Below are 24,292 nucleotides of genomic sequence, written 5' to 3'. Positions count from 1 at the left end.
TGTGATCTTCCTTTTGCTCTTTTGCATATTTACATTTCTATCTAATGACATCTTTGAAAATAATATTGGTAAACAATAGTTCACATCACAATTAGCCAAAGTATAGAAGAGATTTTTGGGATAGAACTAGAAGTGAAAAGTAAGGTTTAGTTAAAATGTTCAGAAAGATGAAGTAAAATTTGGTAACTTTATGATTAATAAGGAAAAAAAAATAATAGGAACAACGTGCCTTGTGATGGGAATATAGACTTGAGTGTGTGTACCATATGCTTGTGAGCACAGCCTCAGACTAAGGCAGATTTCTGCTTCTGGCTTCACCACTTGGAGCTCTGTGGGGCTGTGGACAAATTATTCAACCTCTTTGTACCTTATCTTCTTTAAAATGGCTTTAGTGGCAGTGTCTTTAGTAAGGTTGTTGTGAGGTCGTTAGGTGCTTAGAGTGTCGATTGTCTAACTGGCACTCGGTAAACTTTGCTCCTCTTACATTTTCTCTAGTGACCATAGGGCTTCACGGCAGACAGGATTCAGTCAGAAAAGGTCCTTATTGCCTTTGGAGCATGTTTATGTCCTTCTTGGTGAGGGAAGCACAAATGTACTTGCAAAATCTATCAAGTTCATAGGACAGAGAGGGAATGGTTTGCTTTTCTTAGAAATTAAAGTTTACCTTCCCTGTCCAGTACTTATGCTATTCAGACCCAGCTAGAAGCAGAATATGATGCACTTCACCCAGTGTTCCCCCAGTAAGCTGAAAATCTGAAGCTCACTCCCCCTTTTCTGATCAATACCTAGTTGGCTCCTGCCAGGCCACCTTGTAGGAAACACCCCTCCCCTCTCAGTGCTTTTTTCTCCTATAGTACTGTGTCTGCCTGGCAATTATTGTGGATGCCTCTTGAAAGCAGTTTTGTTTTCTTTTCCCACTGCAGCATCCTGGTGCTGAGGACATTGCGTGCCCCTGGTTGGCATTCAGTGAGTACTTGTTTACTGAATGAGCTCAACAGGCATTTAGGATGCGTTAATTACACACTGGGTCTGTCCTAGCTCTCAGTGAACTCGAATGTGGGATGTAAACAAAAAATGCCAAAGATCAAAGATCAAAGTTACAGAGTACTTGGTGCGGCAGAGCACAATGGTGAGAAGGGTCTTTTTTTTTTTTTTTTTTTTTTTTTTTTTTTTTTTTTTTTTGTGGTGCTGGGAATCGAACCCATGGCCTTGTGATTGCAAGGCAAGCACTTTACTGACTGAGCTATCTCCCCAGCCCGAGAAGGGTCTTTGCAACCTTGAATGGCAGGGAAAGTTTCGGAGGAGGTGACATTGACTGTCGTTGAGGAGGAAGAGGGGCTGGAGAGGATGGGGAAGGACTGGCAGCTAGAGAGGCTGACATGTGCAGAGCACTGCTGTCTCAGTGTGGAGGGAAGGTGCCTGGCATAAGGCCAGAGAGAGGGATGACTCCAGAAAAATTGGTGGAGGTCAAAATTTGGGGCCATAGGTGACCTGCATAAGAGTGTGGGTGTGATCCGGAGGACAGTGAAACTAGTGAAGGATTTTTTTTTAATATTGGTAAAATATACATGACATAAAATGTTCCATTCAAGTGTGTGGTTCAGTGGCATTGGGTGCATTCACGTTGTTAAGCAGTCATCACCACTGTCCATCATCTCCTCAAACTGAAAATACTGTTGAGGAGTTTAAAACGAGTTGTACAGTTTTGGGGTTAGGCTGGGACAGCATGTAGAGTGGAGGAGTCCCTGCAGTGGGCAGAGCAGAGCAGAGCAGGGTTTCTCAACAGTCAAAATAGTTGTCAAGGAACCGAGTATTGAAGCAGAGTTGAACTTGCAGCAGACTCCACACCCTTAGAACTTTGATTCTTTTGTGTCACACAATTCTAGTTGCCTAGCTGCTCAGGCTTGGGTGCTACATGTGAAGGTATTGAAGGGGTGTAACTATGTCAGACAGATGCACGGCATGGACTGGAAGTCACACAGAGACAGCTTCAAGCATGCCCAGAGACTGTGGTAGGGGAGCCTGACCTGTCAGCACCTGAGGCTTCACAATTACAGATCACACACAGGGTGTAGTTTAAGTTCCTGAGATGCCTGAGTCATCAGAGAGGAGTAAATAATATCAGTGACATAGACAGCTGCTGGGTGCATCGTAGATGAACTGCACTCAGTGGAGCCACAAGAGCAAGTCAGAAATTTCTAGGGGTTGGTGTGCACAGTGTTGCAACCTGTAATTACAGCGACACAGAGGCTGAGGCAGGGGGATCTGTAGGGAGGCCCCAAGCAACTTAGTGAGACCTTGTCTCAAAAAAAGCAAGTGTGGGGGCTGGGGTTGTGGCTTAGTGGTGATGTGCTTGCCTAGTGCATGTGAGGCACTGGGTTTGATCCTCAGCACCACATAAAAATGAATAAAGGTATCATGTCCATCTACAACTAAAAAAAAAAAAAAGTGTGTGTGTGCATGTGCATGTGCACGTGATGCACTAGGAATGTAACTCAGTGGTAAAGTGCCCTGGGATCTCACAGTACTCTGCACTGTGGTTTTCTGGTGTCCCTTCTCTCTCTATTCCAAATTCAGTGAGACTGGCGGCTGGGCCAATCATATTGTCTCTGTGCCTAGAGCCTGGCCTTGGGCCAGATTGAGCTCAATAAAATTTTCCTAAATGAATGAATGATTGATCCTGTAATTGTGTCCAATTTATGCTACATATGAAGTAACAGTATACTTCATACTGTGGGCTTTGACTTCTGCCTGTTATAGTGCAGTGTCTTGCCACAAAACAACAAATCAAACTCAAAAGCTGAATTTTAGTCTTATGTGGTTATTTGCCTCTAGAACTGAACAAACCTTCATAAATCCATGTTAATTTAGAGAATACCCTCTGTCCAATGGGTTTCTAGTCCTTTTTTAAAAAAAAAATTATTGTAGGTGGACACAGTACCTTTATTTTTATTTGGTGCTGAGGATCGAACCCAGGACCTCTGTGCTACCACTGAGCCACAACCCCAGCCCTCTAGTCCTTTTTGAGGGTTGCTGGTAATTGGATACTTGTGTAGGATTATAGAAGAGAGAGGATGGGATTTTTTAGTAATAGCAATAGTAGCCCCTCATGCTTTTGATGGTAAAGTCAAAAGTAATTAAATTCCATGACTAAACTTAATGGAAAAGTGAACTTTTGTGTTTTCCAGCTTTTTCATTATGTGACAGCTCTTATTAAGTGTCTTAGCTTTTTGTTTAATGACACAATGTAAGAATCTGTTTATGAGGTATTGGCCAATACTCAAAAGAAGTCTGACCACAAATTGTCAAAACCAGAATTCTTCAGTAAGACCAAGTTGGCAGGGCAAGGCATAAAGTGGGGGTTTGCAATGTTTTGGAGACTCAAATAAACATGTGGATCTATGCATAATCTCACTACCTTCATATTCAGGCCCTCCCCCCCTCAGGTAGTACCTAGCATGATCTAACTTCATTGCTTCATACTTTTATTTAGAAATTTTCATTGTATACTTCTTGTGATCTGCAGCCTTATTGGTTTGTCATGAAGCAATAGTTTATGATCTGTGTCTCTCCAAATTGAGGACAAATACAGAAAAGGACTACTAAGACAGACCCTTCGAAGCCCTGATTTCTTGGGGCTTGTGAGTGGAGCAGAGGGTTCTCCATGTGAAGGCATCTGCTGGAGAAGCTTCTATTGAAGCAGCAGTCTGAGTCTTGAGTTGCAAATGATCCTGGGAACCAGGAAGGCCAAGAGGCCCCAGTGGAGCAGTAGGTGGTTCTTTGCTGGGATCAGTGCTTTCAACTCTGTTATCTGACGGGGCATTGAGAAAGATACGGTGGGAAGATAAATGTAGTACCTCCAAAGTGGCGTACAGCAGATATTAACATTTATTGTGTGCTCACACAATGGTAGGCACTATCTTCAAGGCATTTGTAGTCTAATTGGTGGAAACATGCAAAGCAGATATCTGGTAGAGCAGGAGTATTTGAGAACATGGTCTTTGGAATCAGGTAATCCTGGTTCCAGACTTGGCTATGCCACTTACTAGCTGTGTGACCTTAGACAAATTACATACCTCTTGGAACTTGTATTCTGGTGTTGGGGATTGTACCCAGAGGTGCTTTATCACTCATCTCCCCCCACCCAGTCTTTTTTTTACTTTTTACTTTGAGACAAGGTCTTGCTAGCCCCAGTCACTGAGCCGCCGCCTTCCGCAGGCCGTTTCCACCAAGGAAAAGGAATCGTATCGTATGTCCGCTATCCAGAACCTCCACTCTTTCGACCCCTTTGCTGATGCAAGTAAGGGTGATGACCTGCTTCCTGCTGGCACTGAGGATTATATCCATATAAGAATTCAACAGAGAAACGGCAGGAAGACCCTTACCACTGTCCAAGGGATTGCTGATGATTACGATAAAAAGAAACTAGTGAAGGCGTTTAAGAAGAAATTTGCCTGCAATGGTACTGTAATTGAGCATCCAGAATATGGAGAAGTAATTCAGCTACAGGGTGACCAGCACAAGAACATATGCCAGTTCCTGGTAGAGATTGGACTGGCTAAGGACGATCAACTGAAGGTTCATGGGTTTTAAGTGCTTGTGGCTCACTGAAGCTTAAGTGAGGATTTCCTTGCAATGAGTAGAATTTCCCTTCTGTCCCTTGTCACAAGTTTAAAAACCTCACAGCTTGTATAATGTAACCATTTGGGGTCCGCTTTTAACTTGGACTAGTGTAACTCCTTCATGCAATAAACTGAAAAGAGCCATGCTGTCTAGTCTTGAAGTCCCTCATTTAAACAGAGGTCAAGCAGTAGGTGCCTGGCAGTGTCCACTCTGAAACAAAGCAATATCGTGATGTTTCAGCAAAGCCCAGAGGCCCAAGATCAGATGGCTGTGTCTGACCAGAAGCTTCTCAACTCTCCCTCAGAAGAGGCCCCTGTCCTAAGAGTGTGATGACCTGAGCAGGAGGATGGGGTAAGGCAGCTGTACCACTAGAGGGGGCCTTTGGTGGGTTTTGTTTTTTAAGAAAAAGAAAAAAGAGCCCCTGGTGTCTAACCTGACCAGGTGGGCAGAACTCAAAGGCCACCTTCCTTCCAGTGAGGTGATAATGACATCTGGCTTGCCACCAAGGTCTTTTTGACTAGACATATTCTAGCTAAGGGGTGTCTAGAACAACAGAATGTGAGGCCAGCTTAAAATCAGTTAAACTTTTGACAAGGGAACAAATACCAAACTGATGTTATCAGTCCTGTAGCTAGCTATAGAGCTTGCAACTCACTAGCAACAGCTGCCCAGAGCCATGTGAAGTAATAAACTGGTTTTTGGTTTTCTTTTTCCCTTCCAGTTTTAATGTTATGTAATGTATTTAAACCCTTATTTAAATAAAACTTGTTTTCAGAAATTAAAAAAAAAAAGGTCTTGCTATATTGCCCAGATTGACCATGAATTTGGGATCCTCCTGCCTCAGCTTCCTAACTAGCTGGGATTACAGGCATGTACTACTGTGCCTTTCTCTGCATCATGTAAAATGAAAGGAATAAGGTCTTTCTAAATAAAGTATGGTGTGGTCACCTAGAGAAATAACATACAGCCTCTAAAAGGACAAAGTAGAACTATGTGTACTTTCATGAGAAAATGCCCAAAATATATTGTTAACTAAAAAACATGCATTCTGCCTTCTGTGGCTTGTAAAAAAAAAGAAGAAAAATATTCTGTGGTATAGAAAACAGCATGAAAGGATATATATGTGTGTGTATATATATATATATATACACACTAGCTATACAGTGTGGGACACAGGGGACTCTTTTTTATTTCCTCTGTTGTTCACACTTTTTTAAAAAACATGTGGGCTAGGGTTGTAACTCTGGTAGAGCACTTGCCTAGCATGTGTGAGACCCTGGGTTCGATTCTCAGCACCACATATAAATAAATAAAAGTCCATTGACAACTAAAAAATATTTTTAAAGCTAAAAAAAAAAAAACTGTGTGTTTTCACATAAAAATTAATAAAGATACTTAAAAGAAAGAAAAGCCTGCTTCCCAGGATTCCTGGCAGGAATGAGATGTTGTTGTACATGGAGAGTGCTCAGCATGAGGTCTAGTGCATGGTGTCAGCAAATGGGTGCAGGTACAGGACTACAGTTATCGGAGGTGGCAGCTGAGAAGGAAGACTGCTAGGATGCACAGCCCTCAGTGGTTGAAATTGGGTTCTGGGGATTTGAATTTCTGAGGTCAGTTGATTTCCCAGGTGTAGGATCTTGGTTGTCAGGTGGGGACCAGAGTCCATGAGCTTTGGCTAGCCTCATAAGAAGAGGCCAGCTGTGATCCAAGAGGTGGGGTGTTCCAAGCACATGTGGACAGTGCCCTTCTCTTCCTCTCTGTCCACCCACCAAGTTCTATTTTGAGAACATCACTGTCCATCTTGCCTTGAAGAGGGGGAAAGTGGCTTGCCAAATTGTGCTGTCCTATAAGGGACCCTTGTGGCAAAGAGCTGTTGCAGGCATATTGTTGAGGAGTCATCTCTGGATTGGATCCTGGTGTGGAGCCAGGGCTTCAGCTTTCTTGAACCTGCTTCTCAATCTGTGTTGCTGCCCGCTTTATCCGCTCCGGGGCATCAATGGTTCTGTTTGCTGTTCTTTTCATATTCAGGAAGGATAGGGAGAGTTTTTTTGAGAAGGAATTGATGAGTCTTTTTATTAGATTGGCCATTTATCTGCTGGTGAAGTAGGTAATTGGAAACAAACTTCATGAAAAGGTAAATTTATTTTGTAGGTTTTTGGGTTTTTTTTCCCCCTTAGAACTGGCTTATTAAATATTATTGCTTTGTAATGCTTATCTCTTAGGAGTGCGTGTATGTGTATAGGGGGGTTTGGTGGGTGAGATAAGGCAGATATTCATAAACATGATTCATCCAGGGTGGCCCTACATCTAGATGTGCAATGGAAGGTTTTGGTTTGACCAGTTGTCCTGGAAATTTGTCCTGCTAGCTCCTTTTTCCTAACTCAAAAGTGACATATTTGGTTCTTAATTGTATGGTCACTTCGATTATGTCCCAATTAGATGTCTTTGACTTATTTATCTAACAAATTGTTGTAACTTAGCTTATATTTTCTAGGATCCCACTGGTATTTATGGAGCTCTCTTGTGTTTTCAATGCATATTATAGATCTTTTTGTGATTGGGTACCTTTTCTTCGTAGTTTGTACTTGATTATGTGTTGCTGTGTTAATTTTGTTTCATGGTCCTCTGGTGACTTAATTTCAGTTCATTTTTACAATTTATAAAGTACTGGTGGGTTTTCCCTACTTTTTTAGTACCCAAATTATTGTCAGATACTGAAATAAAAAAGGGAGAGGGAATGAGATTTGAGAGAACATCATAGTCCAGGTGTTGTGCTAGACTTCACAGACATCTCATGTGATAGGAAATGTCATAACTAGTACCTGTGGCAGGGAGGCTGCTCTGCTGAGACCCTACTTCTAGTCTTCGTTTGGTTACTGACAAGGTTTATTAATCTTGACAGCTTATATCCGCTGTGCTTGGGTTGACTCCTCTATAAAATGGGGAAAGGATGTTGGATTAGGTTCTAATCTGGCTTCAAGATTTTATGACTGATCTTTTTGATAGTTTGTTTGAAATTCTCAGCATATCCTTTGAACCAGATTGAATTGAATGCTTTACAGAGGATTAAGAAGCAGGTGCCACTCACTTGATCAGTAACTCAAATTCCAAAAAATACCTTGTATCACTTCTTTTATCACCCAAAAAACTTTAGTTTGAAAAAAATTGAAGTATCTGTAAACTCTTGTCTCAAATTTTCAGTTTAAAGTATATGCTTTTCTTTTTTAGTAGTTGTAGATGGACAACATGCCTTTATTTTATTTGTTAATTTTTATGCGGTCCTAAGGATGGAACCCAGTAGGCTGCAGTTCCAATCCAATGCTTTTCTTTTAATTGGAGTAGTATGAATGTTATCTTGGGGGACAAAACATTTTATTTTTGTGTTAAAATGATTCCTTGCGAGAACATCTTAATTGCTAAGCCAATACTAACATGTAGACTGTTTTTGAGACCAGAGGAGAGAAAACTATTTGTGGTGTATAGGAAGATGATCAGACAAGCAAACGCCATCAGCCCCATTTTCTCCTCTTTGTATGAAAACAGCCAAAACCTTAAACTGGGTAGATCTGGGCTTCCCTGTTTGCTGAATGGAGGAGCTGAGGCCTGAGCCTGGCTGGGTGGCCAGAAAGGAAGGGCGTTTCTGTAACAGGATGTGCCTGCTTCTCAGGCCTGCCTGGGGAGCTCTGGGAGCTGTGGGACTTCTTGTCCCACCCCTCTGTTAAGCTCTGTACCTATGGGCAGGTAGAGGACCTTTCAAGACCTCCAGGGCAACTGGCCTAATGCACCGAGCACACCTTTGGAGATGGTCATGCTGTCCATGTCTCAGCACCTTTGTGAGTGTCTGAGGTGCCTGGGATGAATGCTAGACCTTTCACTCCTGAGGTTTCTCTTCATAGAGTGATGATAATTTTAACAATGAAGTTCATCTTGGTCCCAAGTGACAGAAACCAGCTCTTATTTTATAACCTTAGAAAAGAGGGGTTCATTGAGAAGATACGAGAAGGAGAGCTGGACAACCAGATCTTCAGATGAGACAGGAAAGGACAGCTCTGGGAACCTTGGCAGCAGGGCCGGGGCATGGCACTTTTCTCTTACAGTTCACATCTGTGCCATCAGTGGTCTAGTAAGACCTACCTTCAGAGTCTCCCCAGCTCTAGGACTCTCACTCACCTGAATTCTTCACTTGGCTACTGAGCTGTCTTTGTGTTTTGTGCTTGTTCCCCGTCAGCCTGTTCTCAGCAGAGCAACCAAAGTGACCCTGAAAATCCCCTTGTCAAAATAGTGCACTTCTTAAAACACTGAATGGGCTTGTGATCTCCCTCCAGGATAAAGCCTGACTAGTTGCTTATCTCATCTCCCATCCTTTTGCCTTGTTTCCTCTATCTGGTTAAAACTGACTCCTTGGTTTTGTGAGGCTTTCACTCTGCCCCAGGGTCTTTGCACTTGCTCCCTTTCCCAGCATCCTCTACCATCTGTATCACCATCCACTATACTGTATGTTGTAGTTACTTTGGGGCTTTCCCCGGTCTATAATAAAGATTTCACGAGGGCAGGAAACTTGTCTGATTCTCCAGCACCTGGTAGGCACTCAGAATACTTGAGGAATGAAGAGTGTTTTAGTTGAGCCAGCAGTGGTGAGGGAGAGCAGCCTAGTAAAATAAGAATGAACCCTGGGCACTGAGTCCCATTGAGGGAGGAGAGTCATCCTGTGAAGGCTGTCTGGCTGATATTGCTGTAAGGACTGAATCAGCTGGTGTATGATGGTCTCACAGGTGTGGAGAAAATGTTCGTTCTCCCTTTGTGAAAATATGTACCTGTTAACATTCAGAAATTCCACTGTTCGTAAGACAACTTGTTTGGAAGAATAGAAATCATGGCTGTGTAATATATGGAATCTCATTTTCAGCCTCATTTTCCAGAGTTGTGGAATACATGATTTTCTCTTCAAAAGGAATGGTGATATTCTGCAGATGATACATGAGGTTTTTTTTTTTTTTTTTATAACTTTGTTTTATTTGTTTACTTTTTGTGTGGTGCTGAGGAAGAGATGAGTATATATAGGGGGAAGACACTGGAATTCCCATGTCTTGTTTCTGTTTTTTTTTCTTCTTCTTAGTCTTTTTTTGTTTTTGTTTTTGTTTTTTTTTTTGTTACTGGAGATTGAACCCAGGGGCACTCTACCACTGCACTACATCCCAGTCATTTTATTTTATTTTATTTTATTTTATTTTCTATTCTGAGACAGAGTCTTGCTAAATTGCTGAGGCTAGCCTTAAACTTGTGATCCTCCTGTCTCAGCCTCCTAATCATTGGGATTATAGGTGTTCACCACCATGCCCAGCTCATTTCTTTTCTTTGTAGGAAGTTTCTTGCCTGAAGACAGTCTGTGCTGCCAAGTACATTTATCTTTGGATTTTATAATGAATATCTACCAATTTACTCTCTTACTATCACGTTTTGATTTCCAAAGGTACATGTACATTATACATGTGAAGTGAGTTCATGGTTTGATTTTTGTATTCCTGTCTGATCACTTCTGGATAAAGCTTATTTTCTGCAGTTTTGTCAAAATGAAGAACTTGACTAGTTGGGTCTTAAGTTATCCATGAACTAGTGTTCATGTTCTATTCCTGAACTATTGAAGCAAAAATGTGAGTCTGGAGCAGATGCTCTTGGGTTAGGTTCTTGTTATCTTGTGACCTTGGACAGTCTCTTCTGTCCTCAGGATGAGATCATTCCAGTACCTGGCCCATAGGTCTGTTGGGAGAGATAAATGATACAGTGTGGATAGAAAAGGGGACCTGTCCCTTTCAGTAACACTAAAATAATAAAAATAATGGCTGTTTTTTTTTTTTTTATCATAAAGGGTGATAAAAGTCTTTTGAATATTAGGTATAAGTTTCATTCTGATATTAAGCACTTAAAGTATGTCAATACTAACAGAATTTAGAAAAATAGAATTTGTAGTTCTGTATGTACTCTTAAACACTCAATTGATTTTAATGATCATAACATTTTTATTGTAGAGACTTCTTTTAAAACTTTCAGGCAAGTTTAGACTTTTAAAATATAAAACTTGACAGAGATTAGCAAATTTTAGCCTTCATTTTGATAGTGATTTCTAGGTCCTGCTTGCAGTTTTTAGCAGTGCCAATTCAGCCCTTTCTCCCCTGAAACTCCCCTTATTAGGTGAGACTTCACCCCCGTCACTGCAGTAACCACAGGGACCTGTCTTGTTTCATTAAGTGTCTTATCTTGGCTCCTGTTGGTGGTGCCTGAGAAGAGATTCCACAAGCCTAGGGACATCTGTGTAAGTACTGTCCTTTTGTAAATGGCATAGAGAATCTCCAGGCACTGGCCCTTTGTTTTCTATCTTTTACTTTTGCTTAGTTTTCTAAAGATGAAAAACATTTTGAGAGCAGTAGCTCGAAGCTCTGTGAGCAAATTCAAAGTAGCATCATTGCTTTCAAAAGCTGACTCCCATCTAAAAGAAAAAATGGACGGAGGCATTTGTATATCCTACAAGGATAGGATGCTGTTGGATTTACTTTTCCCTTGGAAATTGTTTTCCGATTTTGGTGTCTCTGTACACATGATTATATAAAAGTGCTCTTTGAGGACATTATTTTGCTAATTATCTTTGTTTTAAGCCCCATTTTCTTGCTGACAAAAGGATTATTAGTGAATTTGTGGTATTTTCAGACATGAAAAAATAGGATTTGTGCTACTGTAAATGTTTACTACCAGAGAAGAGGAAGGATATATACAAGGAAATAATACAGTGTTTTATTTAAAGTTGTTTTCAATGAGAAAAAAAAATACTGATTATATAGTTGAATAATTGGCATAGCTAGATTTTTTTGATATGTAACTTATATGCCATAAATTTCACCCTTTTCAGAGTGTGCAATTCAGTGTTTTTTAGTTTATTCACAGAGTCATGCAACCATCACCACTCTCTTGTTGTAGAGTATTATTATCCCAGAAAGAAATCCTGCCCCATGGGCATTTACTCCCTATCTCTCTTCCCCTTTAGCTCTGGGTAACCACTGAGCTTCTGTCTCGGTGGGGTGCCTGTTCTGCTCTTTGCCTGTAAATGGGATCATTGGAAGTATGACCTTTCGTGCCTGACTTCTTTCACTTGGCATAATGTTTCCAGAGTTAATGTGTGATACAACATTCATTTCCTTGCTTTTTGTGAGCAAGTAATATTCCATTGTTATGGATATACCACATTTTGTTCAGCCATTCATCAGTTTGGGTTGAATGGCTATTATGAATAATGCTGCTATAAAAATTTGTGTACAAGATATTGTGTGAACATGTTTTTAATTCTCTTGGGCATATAAATAGGAATGGATAAGTATATGTTTTTGCAAATACATACAGGGCTGGGCCTGATTGTGCACACTTAATAGTTCCAGCTAGTTGGGTGAGGATCACTGAGCTTAAGAGTTTGAGAACAGCCTGGGAACATAGCAAGGCCCTATCAATCTCCTTCCTTCCCAAAACAGTATTATATTTTATAAAGCAGTGGTAGAAAGAGGAAGTCTTATTCTGAAAATTGTTGGTGTACCTAATATAAATTTTTGGAAAAATCAAGAAAATTTTATTAGAACATTAATGTGGTTTTAGTTAATTTTATAATTGATTAATTAGAAAAAATGCTATGATTCTTTGTTCTGATTCCCTCATACTGATTATAATTTTAAAAGTTCTCACCTTGCATTTGATGGTTTTAAATGCCAACACTAGGTAAAACTTGGCTAATAGAGAAGTTATTAAATAATGGGGGAGTATATTTGGAAGGTGTTTATTAAAACTTTTGTTTTCCTTTTCTTGTGCTGGGGATTGAACCCAGGCATACTAGGCAAGTGCTCTACCACTGAGCTATACCCCTAACCTGTTGTCTTCTGTTTTCTTTCTTCATTTTGTGGTGCTGGAGATTGAACTCAGGGCCTTGCATGTGCTAGACAAGTGCTCTACCACTGAGCTACATCCCAGTTCTTACTGTTTTGTTTTGAGATAGGACCTGGCCAAGTTGCCCAGGCTGGCCTCAAACTTTTGATCCTCTGCCTCAGCCTCCCCAGTAGCTGGGATTATAGGCATGTACCAGAACATCTGGCTCTTATTTTATTTTGAAGGAGTTCAGAGTAGTGGTTTAGAACCTAAGCTTCGGAGTATAAAGACTGGGTTATATCCTGGCTCTGATATTTATTAGCTTAGTGACTGATCTTGGACAAGTTATTTAACCTCTCTAAGCCTGTTTTCCTAATCTGTAAAATGAACAGTAGTACCTTATCTCACAAAGTTTGTGTGGGAATTAAGCATATGTAAAGTATGTATAGCACAGTGCCCAAGAATGAGCACCAAAAAATAGTGATGGGAATGGACTTTTTCTAATTCAGTGACTTTTCATTAGTTTTTTTTGTTTTTGTTTTTGTTTTTTATGGAAGTCCTGTTAGTTTTCATGAGACCCTCATGGTATTTTTCAAACACTTTGGACCATGACCCACACAAAGAAGCATGTTTGACTCAGTTCTTACACCCCCTCCCCATCTATAGACATACAGAAAAATGGAACAGAAAGTACAGTTTTCCAACCACTGCCTCCTTTCTCACAGCTTTCCATATCGCTAATGTCTTGCATTAGTGTGGGATATTTGTTACTGTGGATGGACCAATATTGGTACATTTTTGTTGATTAAAGCCTGTAGCTCATGCAGGGTTCACTTTTAGTGCTGTAGAATTCTGTGAATTTTGACAGATGTGTAAGGAGATGTAGCTGCCATTTTAGTGTCATACAGAATAGTGTCACTGCCTAACAGTCTCCTAAGGTCTGCCAATGCTGCTGTCCCTCTCTCCTAACCCTGGAAGCCAGTGGTGCTTTTACTGTCTCCATAGTTTTGCTTTTCTAGGTTCTCGTAGTTGGAATCCTAAGTACTTTTTTAGCTTGGTTCCTTTCACTTAGCAACATGCATTTAAGGGTCCTTGTGTCTTGTGTGACTTGACGGCTCATTTCTTTTTTACTGCTGAATAATACCCCATTGTCTACATGGTCCAGTTTGTTATGCACCTATTGGAGGACATTTTGGCTGCTTCCATGTTTTGGCAGTTATGAATGCAGCTGTTATAAACACTAGTGTGCAGGTTTTTGTGTAGACATAAGTTTTCAACTGCTCTGGGTAAACACCAAGGAACACTGGTGCTAGATCACATGGTAAAAGTCCTTTTTGTTTTGTAAGAAACCATCAAGCTGTATTGCAAAGTGGCCATGGCAGTTCATATCCACACCTGCGAATTCCTTTTGCTCTGCCCCATTCTCACCTTTGGTGTGGCAGCATTGAGGACTTTGGCCATTCTAATAGTGAGCATGGTGTCTCTTTGTTCTGATAGCAGTTCCCTAGTGGACTGTGATATTGGGCATTCTTTACATATGCATATTTGTGTCATCTTTGATTAGATAATCTGTTCAGATCATTTCCCATTTCAGAAATTGGCTCAGTATATTTCTGAGTTTTAAGAGGTTTTTTTTGTGTATTTATGATACAAATCCTTTATTAAATATGTATTTTATAACTATTTTCTCCCAGTATGAAACCTTTTTTTTTTTCATTATTTTAATGCTGTTTTATGTTGCTTTGTTATGTTTCATTAAAAAACAAACTGGTGCTGGTCCACAATTGATTTTGCAGTGCACTGGTGGATCATTGCCTACAGTTGGAAGTTCAGTGTTTGTTCTGCTTCTGTAACATTTGTAGGAATGTCAGTAAAGCAATTGTCACTTCAGGAAGAGATTTCCAACACTGCTGAGCCTTGGTGCCGAGACTACTCTTCTTATATGTTCTAGAATATTCTTTAAGCTTTAATGGCTAGCTTAAATTTAGCCACCTCTGTCACCTCTACACCCTGTGGTTGTGACACATCTAGCAATTATGAAAAGCCTCATGAATTCTGCTTTATTACAGGTTTTAGGAGCTTTCTTAAAATGCACTTTATTTATTTGTTTGTTTATTCATATATACATACATACATAACAGGGATTGAACCCAGGGGTACTTAACCACTGAACCACATCCCCAGCTCTTTTTTTTAAAAAAAATTTTTTTTTGGTAGCTGTGGGTGGGCAGTATGCCTTTATTGTATTTGTTTATTTTTATGTGGTGCTAAGGATCAAACCCAGTGCCTCCCGTGTGCTAGGCAAGGTCTCTGCCATTGAACTGCAGCCCCAGCCCCATCCGTAGCCTTTTTTTTTTTTAAATTTTGAGACTGGGTCTTGCCAAATTGATTATGGCCTTGCTAAATTGCTGAGGCTGACCTCAAACAGTAATCCTCCTGCCTCAGCCTTCCAAACCACTGGGATTACAGATGTGTGCTACCGTGCCTGGCCTCAAAATGCATTTTTTAAAATACTGATGGAATTAAGTGAATAAGATGAAGGTATGTCTTTCTATTCCCAGCAACACTGCCAGTTCAAATTAGTGAGAGGAAATTTTTATATGATGGAATATATGTTAAATGTTAAATTACTAAAGCAAATAGTGACTTGAACTAAACTGATATGGTTATTGGAGGTCTAATTTAATGGCCATTTAACTTAGACTAGATGCTCCTAAAATATTTTACCTGTTCTCTTAAGAGGGTTAAAATAGTATACCTATTCTCTTAAGAGGGTTAAATATGTATCTCTGCAGTCTTATGCTTCTCATTTATTTAGAAAAGAGTTTTTATCACTTTCCTAAGGTCAGTTCTTATTTTCCAAAATAGCCCAAAATCCAGTCATGGAAATCGTATTTAATTGATCCTTTCTCTGGGGGAGGGGGAGGGAGGGGAGAGTGAGTGCTTGTGTGTTTGGTTAGGGGCACATGGTTGGATCAGGCTTGGGGAGGACTGAGGGGCAGGATGAGATGATTAGCAATGCCAGTGGGTTCGGGGATAGGATTAAATATTAAGACTTAGGGTATATGGTTAGGAAATATGGTAAGGGTTAGGATTATGGGTTAGGGTTTAGGATTATGGGTTAGGGTTTAGGGTTATGGGTTTGAAGCATGAGGTATAGTGTGAGGGTTGGGTCACACTTTAGGGTTTAAGGTCTTCTTTAGAGTTCTTTTTCCCCAAATTTGCAGCAGGTGGGAATCACCCCCTCCCCCTGTTACCCTGCAGTGCCACCTTGTGGAAAGAGGAAAGGCTTTGTCAAGGAATGTCTGGCTATGCGTGAAATCTGCTAAATATCATGTACTTGATTTGTTCAGGGCATCTGACTTTCACACCGACTTTTTTTTTCAGGATTTTTTTCTTTCTCTCTGGTGTGGACTAAGTGATTAAAGGGTAAAATATTGGTTGTCTTTTCATGTATGAAAAGGCAGACAAGTCTCTATCTTCCGTGATTCAGAAAACATAATATGAAAAGGCATTTTGTATATAATTAGGGGAGTTTATTGAGTGTATAATATGTGCTAGGCATTAATGACACAGCAGTAGATTAACTGGAATTTCTGCCGTTAGGAGTTTATGCTGTAGTGACAGGAGACAGGGGTAAGCAGGTGAGTGTGTAACAGGTTGGGTGGGTGGTAGCCAGCGAGTGTGGAGGGTAAGAGGACTGAGGTTGGTGTACCACTGCAATTTTAGGTATTTGGTTGGGGAACACGTCCCTGATAAGGTGCTTAAGGAAGAGGGTAGTCCAGCCATATCATCAACTGTCCAACAGGACAGCAGGTGCACAGGCCCTGAGGTAGGCATTGGCTTGCCCTGTTGGAGGAGGAGCAAAAAGGTTGTGTGTCTGGAAACGAGGAGTATGGTCATTGGTGGTGTCAGAGCAGCGCGAATGTACGTGTTGCAGGTCATGTGGGCCTGGCAGACAGCAGTTAGGACTTTGGAATTCTCTCAGAGCAGGAAACCACAGGAAGGTTTTGAAGGAAGTGATATCTAAAGGGCAAGAGTCAAAACAGAACCCAGTGAGGTTGCTCTTGCACACATCCTGTCCGAGGGGTGGTAGAGGCTTGAGCTAGGGTGGTAGCAATGGGGACATGTGGTCAGATTTGGGGTACATTTTGAAGTTAGGGTTGAAAGCATTAATATATTGTTTGTAGTATAAGAGACGAAAGAATCAAGCCAAGCCTTTGTTTAACCTTCCTTGCTCTGTGTGGGTGGGTAAGGGCTCCAGATGCATGTTTTTCAGTCTTTTGAGAGGCTGATTCAGGGATGTGGGATTGAAGCATTTAAGGTGACATCTTAGAAGTTTTTCTTAAAATGTTCATTCAGGGAACAGAATTGTGAACATACTAGGCCTGGAACAGATCTTAGTGTCAGTTCCCATATTGGGGCAAGTGTCGCACTGGAAAGCTAGGACGGTCTTCCTGATGTCCCTCCATCCCTGCCTTATCAGATCCTTTCTGTGACTTTTGGGAGATACTTATTACCTACCAAGGGAGTTATTATGAGTAACTAAAATTTGGTATCACTTTTATTATCTTACTTTTCCTCAATTATTTTTTGTTTTCCCTGAGTTCCTTTTTTACTAAGAAGTAGCAGTAGAAGTAGAAGGTGTGATGTGGTTAAAGCTCCACCTGAGTGGTCGAGACCAGAAGAGCCTGAGGGCCACTGTGCTAACAGGTGTCTCATTTGCGTTATCTGCTGAACTCCTGCGGAGAAACCAAGACCCAGACATGGTTGCAGCAAAATCAGTGGCAGAACTAAGGAGAGAACATGGGTTTCTTACTCTGGGGTTGTTTGTACTATAAAAGTAGAGCTTCTTATTTCCCTCTCTGGAAGTCTTAGAAATTCCACTTTTTTTTTTTTTTTTTTTTTTTTTTTTTGTATTGAGGTTCAAACCAGAGGTGCTTTGCCACTGAGCCACATTTCCAGCTCTTTTCATTTTGTTTTTATTTTGAGTCAGATTCTCACTACATCGCTTAGGGCTTACAGAGTTGCTGAGGCTGACTTTGAACTTGGGATCTTCCTGCCTCAGCCACCTGGGTTGCTGGGATTTCAGGTGTGCACCACTGCACCCAGCTAGATACACCACTTTTTAAAAAACAGCTTTTTTGAGATATGATCTTACACCATAACATTAGCCTACTTTAAGTGAACAATTCAGTGATCTTTAGTAAATTTATAGAGTTGTATAACCATCATCACAATCTAATTTTAGAACATTTGTCATCCCCCAGAGAAATTATGTGCCTGTTTGCTCTCACTCCTCTTTACCACCCAGTTCCACATTGTCACTGATTTTTCCATCTTCACAGCTTTGACTTCTTTGAACATTTCGTATAAACAAAATGATATATGGGTTTGTTTGGAATTTTTTTGTGTGTGTGAGTCTGACTTCTTTAACTTACATGTGTTCAGAGTTCATCCACGAGTGGCCTGCAACAATGCTTTGTATTGCCGAATGTCAGTATTCTGTTGTATAATATACCACATTTTATTTATCTTTTAGTTGATGGACATTTGGGTTGTTGCCTCCTTTAATTATGAACAATGCTGCCATGAATATTGCATAGACACATGTTGTTACTCCTCCAGGGCAGGCACCTAGTACTGGGATTGCTAGGCTCTGTGGTTTATCTGTGTTTCACATTTTAAGAAACTGATGAACCCTTGTTCAAAATGTCAAAATGGCTGCACTGTGGTGCAGTTCCACCTCCAGGGTAAAGGGTTCCTATTTTTCCACATTTTTGTCAATGTTGTTTGTCTTTTTGATTATAGGACAGGTGATAGGTCTAATCTTTTTTTTTTTTTTTTTGGTACCAGGGATTGAACCCAGGATCTTAACTACTGAATCACATCCCCAGCCCTTTTTATTTTTTAATATTTTCTTTTTTCAAAATATTTTGTTTATTTTATTTAAATTTTTTTATTTTTATGGACTGCATTTTAATTCATTGTACACAAATGGGGTACAACTTTTCATTTCTATGGTTGTACACAATGTAGATTCACACCATTCATGTAATCATACATATACATAGGATAATACTGTCTGTTTCATTCTACTATCTTTCTGTTCCCCACCCCATTTTCCTCTACACCATCCAAAGTTCCTTCATTCTTCTCTTCCCCCTGCTACCCCCCCTCATCATATATTGCCATGCACTTATCAGAGAAAACATTCGGACTTTGGTTTTTTGTGCTTGGCCTATTTCACTTAGCATGAGATTTTCCAGCTTCATCATTTACCAGCAAATGCCATAATTTTATTCTTCTTTATGGCTGAGTAATATTCCATTGTGTATATATACCACAGTTTCTTCATCCATTTGTCAGTTGAAGGGCATCTAGGTTGTTTCCACAATCTAGCTATTGTGAACTGAGCTGCTATGAACATTGATGTGGCTGCATCACTGTAGTATGCTGATTTTAAGTCCTCTGGGTATAAACCAAGGAGTGGGATAGCTGGGTCAAATGGTGGATCCATTCCAAGCTTTCTGAGGAATCTCCATACTGCTTTCCAGAGTGTCTGCACCAATTTGCAACTCCACCAGCAATGTATGAGTGTACCTTTTTCTCCACATCCACGCCAACACTTATTTTTGCTTGTGTTCTTGATAATAGCCATTCTAATTGGAGTTAGATGAAATCTTAGGGCGGTTTTAATTTGCATTTCTCTAATTGATCGGGTTCTTTGTATTTTGAGTGTAAAGTTTTTTAAGTTCTTCATAAATTTTGGAGATTAGTGCTCTGTCTGAAGTGTGTGTGGAAAAGATTTTCTCCCACTCAGTAGGCTCTCTCTTCACATTATTGGTTGTTGGTCTTTTTGATTATAGGACAGGTGATATGTCCAATCTTTTTTTTTTTTTTTTGTATCAGGAATTGAACCCAGGATCTTAACTACTGAATCACATCCCCAGCCCTTTTTATTTTTTTATTTTGAGGCAGGGTCTCATTAAGTTACTGGAACTGGTCTCGCACTTGGGATCCTCTTGCCTCAGCCTCCCAAGTCTTTGAGATTATAGGTGTAAGCCACTGTGCCCAGCTAATTCCAACTTTTTAAGGATTTGTGCATTTTTTTTTTTTTAAGTTTGTACTGGGGATTGAAGCCAGGGATGCTCTACTACTGAACTATACCCCTAGCCTCCTTTAAAATTTTGTTGTTTTGTTTTGAGACAGAGTCTTGCTAAGGTGCCCAAGCTGGCCTCATGCTTGTGAACCTCCTCCTTCTGCCTCCTGTGTTGCTGGTGTGTGCTACTGTATGAGGTGGCTTATACATTCTTAGTTTGTGTATTTTTTTTTTTTTTTTTAATTTCTATAGACCAAGAACATCATTTAAAAGCCAGGTTTATAAAGATTTTTTTAAAGGCTTAGGTGGAGGGCTAGGAATGTCCTCAACGCCCTGGGTTAAATCCCTCTATTTTTTTTTTTTTTTTTTCAATTGTTGTAGACGGACAGAATGCCTTTATTTTATTCATTTTTATTTTTAGGTGGTGCTAAAGATCAAACCCGGTGCCTCACACATGCTAGGCAAACACACTGCCACTGAACTACAGTGCCAGCCCCTCTATGTTCTTATGTAGCTTGAATGTTCTTGAAAGCAAGGACAAGGTATGGTGTCTTAGGCCATTTGATATGGTGATTTGGTGGGTACTTGCCTCCTGACCTTCATTTCTGAGTACCTCTGTGTGTCCAGTGTTCTACTCAGGCACCAAGTTAGAGAACAGAAGGCCTCCCCTCTGTGGCCTTAGAATCTAGTTCTGAGTTTTTCAAACTTTTTTCAATTAAAAAAAAAAAAAAAAAGCGGGGGGCACAGAACAAGACCCACTCAGGTGATTTCAAGATGAGTAATGGGTCACAGCTCACTCTGGGGAGTCTCAAACACGAAGTAGAGGGTGCAGTCAAGAAAAGTGTGGTAGTATAATGTGGGTGCTGTCCCACTGAGGAGGTGCCTCCTCAGGCTGAACCGTGGTGCTCAGGAACAGGTGTGTTTGTGTGATGTGGGCAAAGGAATGGTTTCAGAAAGGAGTAAAGAGCACTCCGTCAGCATGCCGTGTCCCTTACAGTGTAGAGGCTCAGCTCTCCTTTCCTATTATAGCTAACCAAATCTTCTATTTTTAACATATTAATCTTTTAGGAAGGATAAACGTACTAACTTCTCTTTTCCTTTAGTGTTCTTCAGTTCCCTAATCCTATTGTGTTTCCTCTCTGTTCTGTACATATTATTAAAGAAAAAGTAACATTATCCATTAAATTGTGACATGCCATCAATTACATGGTATATTGTGATTTCAGAGATATTACAATATGAACAAAGAATGCTTCTTGAGTCAGCACAGTATGACATTTGTGTTGAAGATTCTTTAGTTCATTAAGTCCCAGCACACAAAAAAGAGGAAGTATTTAAAAGAAGGATGGATAATGCAGGTTTATTGAGTAGACTGGGTACATCATGCCCTGCTAATGTGTACATATTTCTCAGGCATGGTGGGGTCCTATCTTTTGTGTAATTCATGAAATTGGCTAGATTTTAGTGTGCCTACCATGTGTCAGGTACTGACTAAGCAACAGGAAACTAAAGATTAGTGAATTGCTGGGAAGGTGTGGTCTAGAGAGGGAAGAGAGACATGGTAATGCTCACTGAAGTGATGTAAGGAGGATTGGGAAGAGTTACAGATCACAGAGTCAGGAGCCTGTAGCTTCCCTGGAGGGAAGAGGAGGTACAGGAAAGGTGGCAGTTGGTAGCAATGAACTGTTTTGAAGAGCGAATAGGAGTTTATAGCTAATGGGAAAAGGGACTTGGGGAGAGGGACCATGACCAGAGAGAACTAACTCCTTTGGAACTGAGGAAGCGAAGTTCCGTATTGAGAGGAGTAGGACCTGGAAAGCTTGGACTCTGCAGTGTGTCCTGTCCTCTAGGTTTTTTTCAGAGTAGAAATCTAAGCCCCGTGAGATTCTCTGAGGGGAAGTTAGAGATTCACATGAACATCACATTAGAGTTAAGAAGAAAAGAAACCCTGTTTCCTGTTTATATACCAGAGAGAATGTTTTGGTGACAAAACAGGCAGCAGGAGTCCTGAGTGTTTTAAGCAAGTGAATGACATTGTTGATTTATTTACATTTAGAAAATGGCCCTTTTATGATGGTGGATGGGCTGGGGTCCCAGAAACTGGTGTCAGGGAAACCAGCTCTAAACTGTTACATGCAATCGCCACCATTGATATGAACATGTTCAGTCTCAAAATGTAGACATTGGAGCATCTCTTAAGAAAAACATTTAACAATTAATTGAAATTACATTTAGTTGACAACAGAGATTTTAGGGCTGGGATATAGCTCAGTTGGTAGAGTGCTTGCCTCGCAAGCACAAGGTCCTGGGTTCAATCCCCAGCACCACAAAAAAAAAAAAAAAAAAAACAGATTTTAAGGGAGAGGGGAGTTTTGGGACACCAACTTTGATGAAAAAATAAATAGAATTAATCTGCAATGCTTTCTGATTTAAAGAAAAAAATTGGTTTAAGTTTTACATCTGGAGTATTTTTTTTTTAAATCCCTTCCAATAAGATATCTTAAGATCTTAGATCAAAGTGGTAGAATTTTGGAATTTTTAAGAAATCTACCTGGCAATTTTTATTTTTAAATTTTTTTCAAATGCATTGTAGTGTATTTTTATGTTTGGGATCATTTATTTTTCCTTTACTATATATCCTTGCAATTTTTTAAACAAATTGGATTTTTAGTCTTTTTATCAATTTTTAGGGACTCTTTATTTATTGAGATTAGCCACTTACTTGTAATATGAGCCACTACTTTTTTTTTTTTTTTTTTTTTTTTTTGTGGTGCTGGGGATTGAACCCAGGGCCTTGTGCTTGCGAGGTGAGCACTTTACCAACTGAGCTATCTCCCCAGCCCCACTAATTTTTTTTAAAGAGTACATAAGAACTTTTTTTTTTTTTCAGTTTTCTTTGTTGTTATTGATAGACCTTTATTTTATTAATTTATTTATATGTGGTGCTGAGAATCGAACCCAGTGCCTCACATATGCTAGGCAAGTGCTCTACCACTGAGCCACAACCCCAACCCGAGCCACTTATTTATAATATTTTTCCCTAGTTTGTCAGACTCATATTTAATATACTTGAATGTATCAATCTTTATGGTATTGGATTTTGAGTCATAGTTGGAAAGAGCTCCCCCCATATTAGGGATTTAACCCAGGGGCACTCATTCTACCACTGAACTACATTCCCAGTCCTTTCTAAAAAAAGGTTTCTTTTTTTTCCACCTGAAAAAGATTTCTTTTGAAACAAGCTCTTACTAAGTTGCTGAGCCTGGTCTTGCACTTGAGATCCTCCTGGCTCAGATTACAGGCATGCATCACTGCACCTGGCTAGGAAGAGCTTCTATACTCTGAAGATATACAAATGAATTTACCTAGGTTTCATTATAGAATTTATTTATTTATTTATTTTTTTTTTTGCAGTGCTGGGGATTGAACCCAGGGCCTTGTGCTTGCAAGGCAAGCTCTCTACCAACTGACCTATATCCCCAGCCCTCATTATAGGATTTTTATGGTTTTGTGATTTATATCTTAAGTACTTGAGCTATTAGGAACTTTTGCTAGCATATGATGTATAGTATGAATCCATTTTTTTCCATGTGGGTATTTTAGTTGCTAAAACATCATTCATTATATCATCTTTTTCCCCTCAATTTTGAGGCACCTCCTTCATCTTTTGTATGGAATTGTGTCTGTCTGTGTTAGATCAATTTGTCCCATTGATCTATTTGTGTGCTACTGTGATGTGGTTTTGAAACTGTATAGTGTCTGGCAGTGCTAGTTCTTTGCTAATGTTATTCTTTTGGGAGATTTTCCTGATTTATCTTACTTTCTTAAATTTTTCCCATAAACTTTAGAGTCAGCTTACCTATTTCCAGAAAGTAATCCTGCAGGCATTTGGGAAGGGGGAGGTGTTAGAGGGATCATTTTATACTTAATCTCTTCATAACAAGTAAGCTAAATTGTAACTTTGATCTTTTCTCTTCCAGATGATATTAACCGTGTTCTTGAGCAACAATGAACAGATTTTAACAGAAGTTCCTATAACACCAGAAACAACCTGTCGAGATGTTGTAGAATTTTGCAAGGAGCCTGGAGAAGGCAGTTGTCATTTAGCTGAAGTATGGAGGGGAAATGGTATGTATTACTTTCTTTAAGGATGGAAATATTGTCAGTTGGTTGTATGAGGTGATAAGGAATTCAGTAATTAATATAAAATCAATTGTTTTACTTGGGGGTAGGGTTTTACAAAATGGTATTTGTAAAAAAGCCTTGTGTGATTTGACTTACCGTAGCCATGTAAGATAAGCAGGGAGGGTAGATCTAGCTTTAGTGTAAGATGTGCCTCTTCCTCTCCCCACCAACCAAATGAGAACTCCCTGGTCCGCTTGTGGGGTTTTTTAATACATGCCAAGTTGGTCAGTGACTCTTTTTTTCTCTTCTGATAATGTCGCGAAAGCAAAAGTTTTGTTTTCTCCCACATGAGAAACTCTGTAAATATTACTAAATTGAGAAAGATAAAATCCTGACTCATATTGAAGAAAGTTGTCAGCTAGCAGGTTAGAGAAGAGCCATGGAGGTAATATGATTAGCAAGCACCAGAAATTCTGCAAAATAGTTTGCACTCTAAAGAAGGAGTTGAATTTGTATAGGATTGTCTATCCAAATTCCACTACC

At 39.9% G+C, this 24,292-nt stretch overlaps 2 protein-coding genes across 2 annotated transcripts in view; both read left to right on the top strand.

Annotated features, from left to right (window-relative positions):
* The window catches only part of Ppp1r13b (protein phosphatase 1 regulatory subunit 13B), an 87,831-nt gene that overhangs the window by 8,760 nt on the left and 54,779 nt on the right, over window positions 1–24,292 (top strand). The window contains 1 exon segment of the mRNA XM_047540619.1: window positions 23,605–23,752. Coding sequence (XP_047396575.1) covers window positions 23,605–23,752 — 148 coding nt within the window.
* Window positions 4,200–4,769, top strand: LOC124977214 (eukaryotic translation initiation factor 1-like). Its single transcript, XM_047540624.1, has one exon. The coding sequence runs from the start codon at window positions 4,252–4,254 to the stop codon at window positions 4,591–4,593; it is 342 nt and encodes a 113-aa protein (XP_047396580.1). The 5' UTR covers window positions 4,200–4,251; the 3' UTR covers window positions 4,594–4,769.

This window comes from Sciurus carolinensis, chromosome 2 (assembly GCF_902686445.1).
Source record: "Sciurus carolinensis chromosome 2, mSciCar1.2, whole genome shotgun sequence".
Taxonomy (NCBI): Eukaryota; Metazoa; Chordata; class Mammalia; order Rodentia; family Sciuridae; genus Sciurus; species Sciurus carolinensis.
The sequence above is the reverse complement of the archived record's forward strand: the minus strand, read 5'-3'. Positions and strand labels throughout refer to the sequence as shown.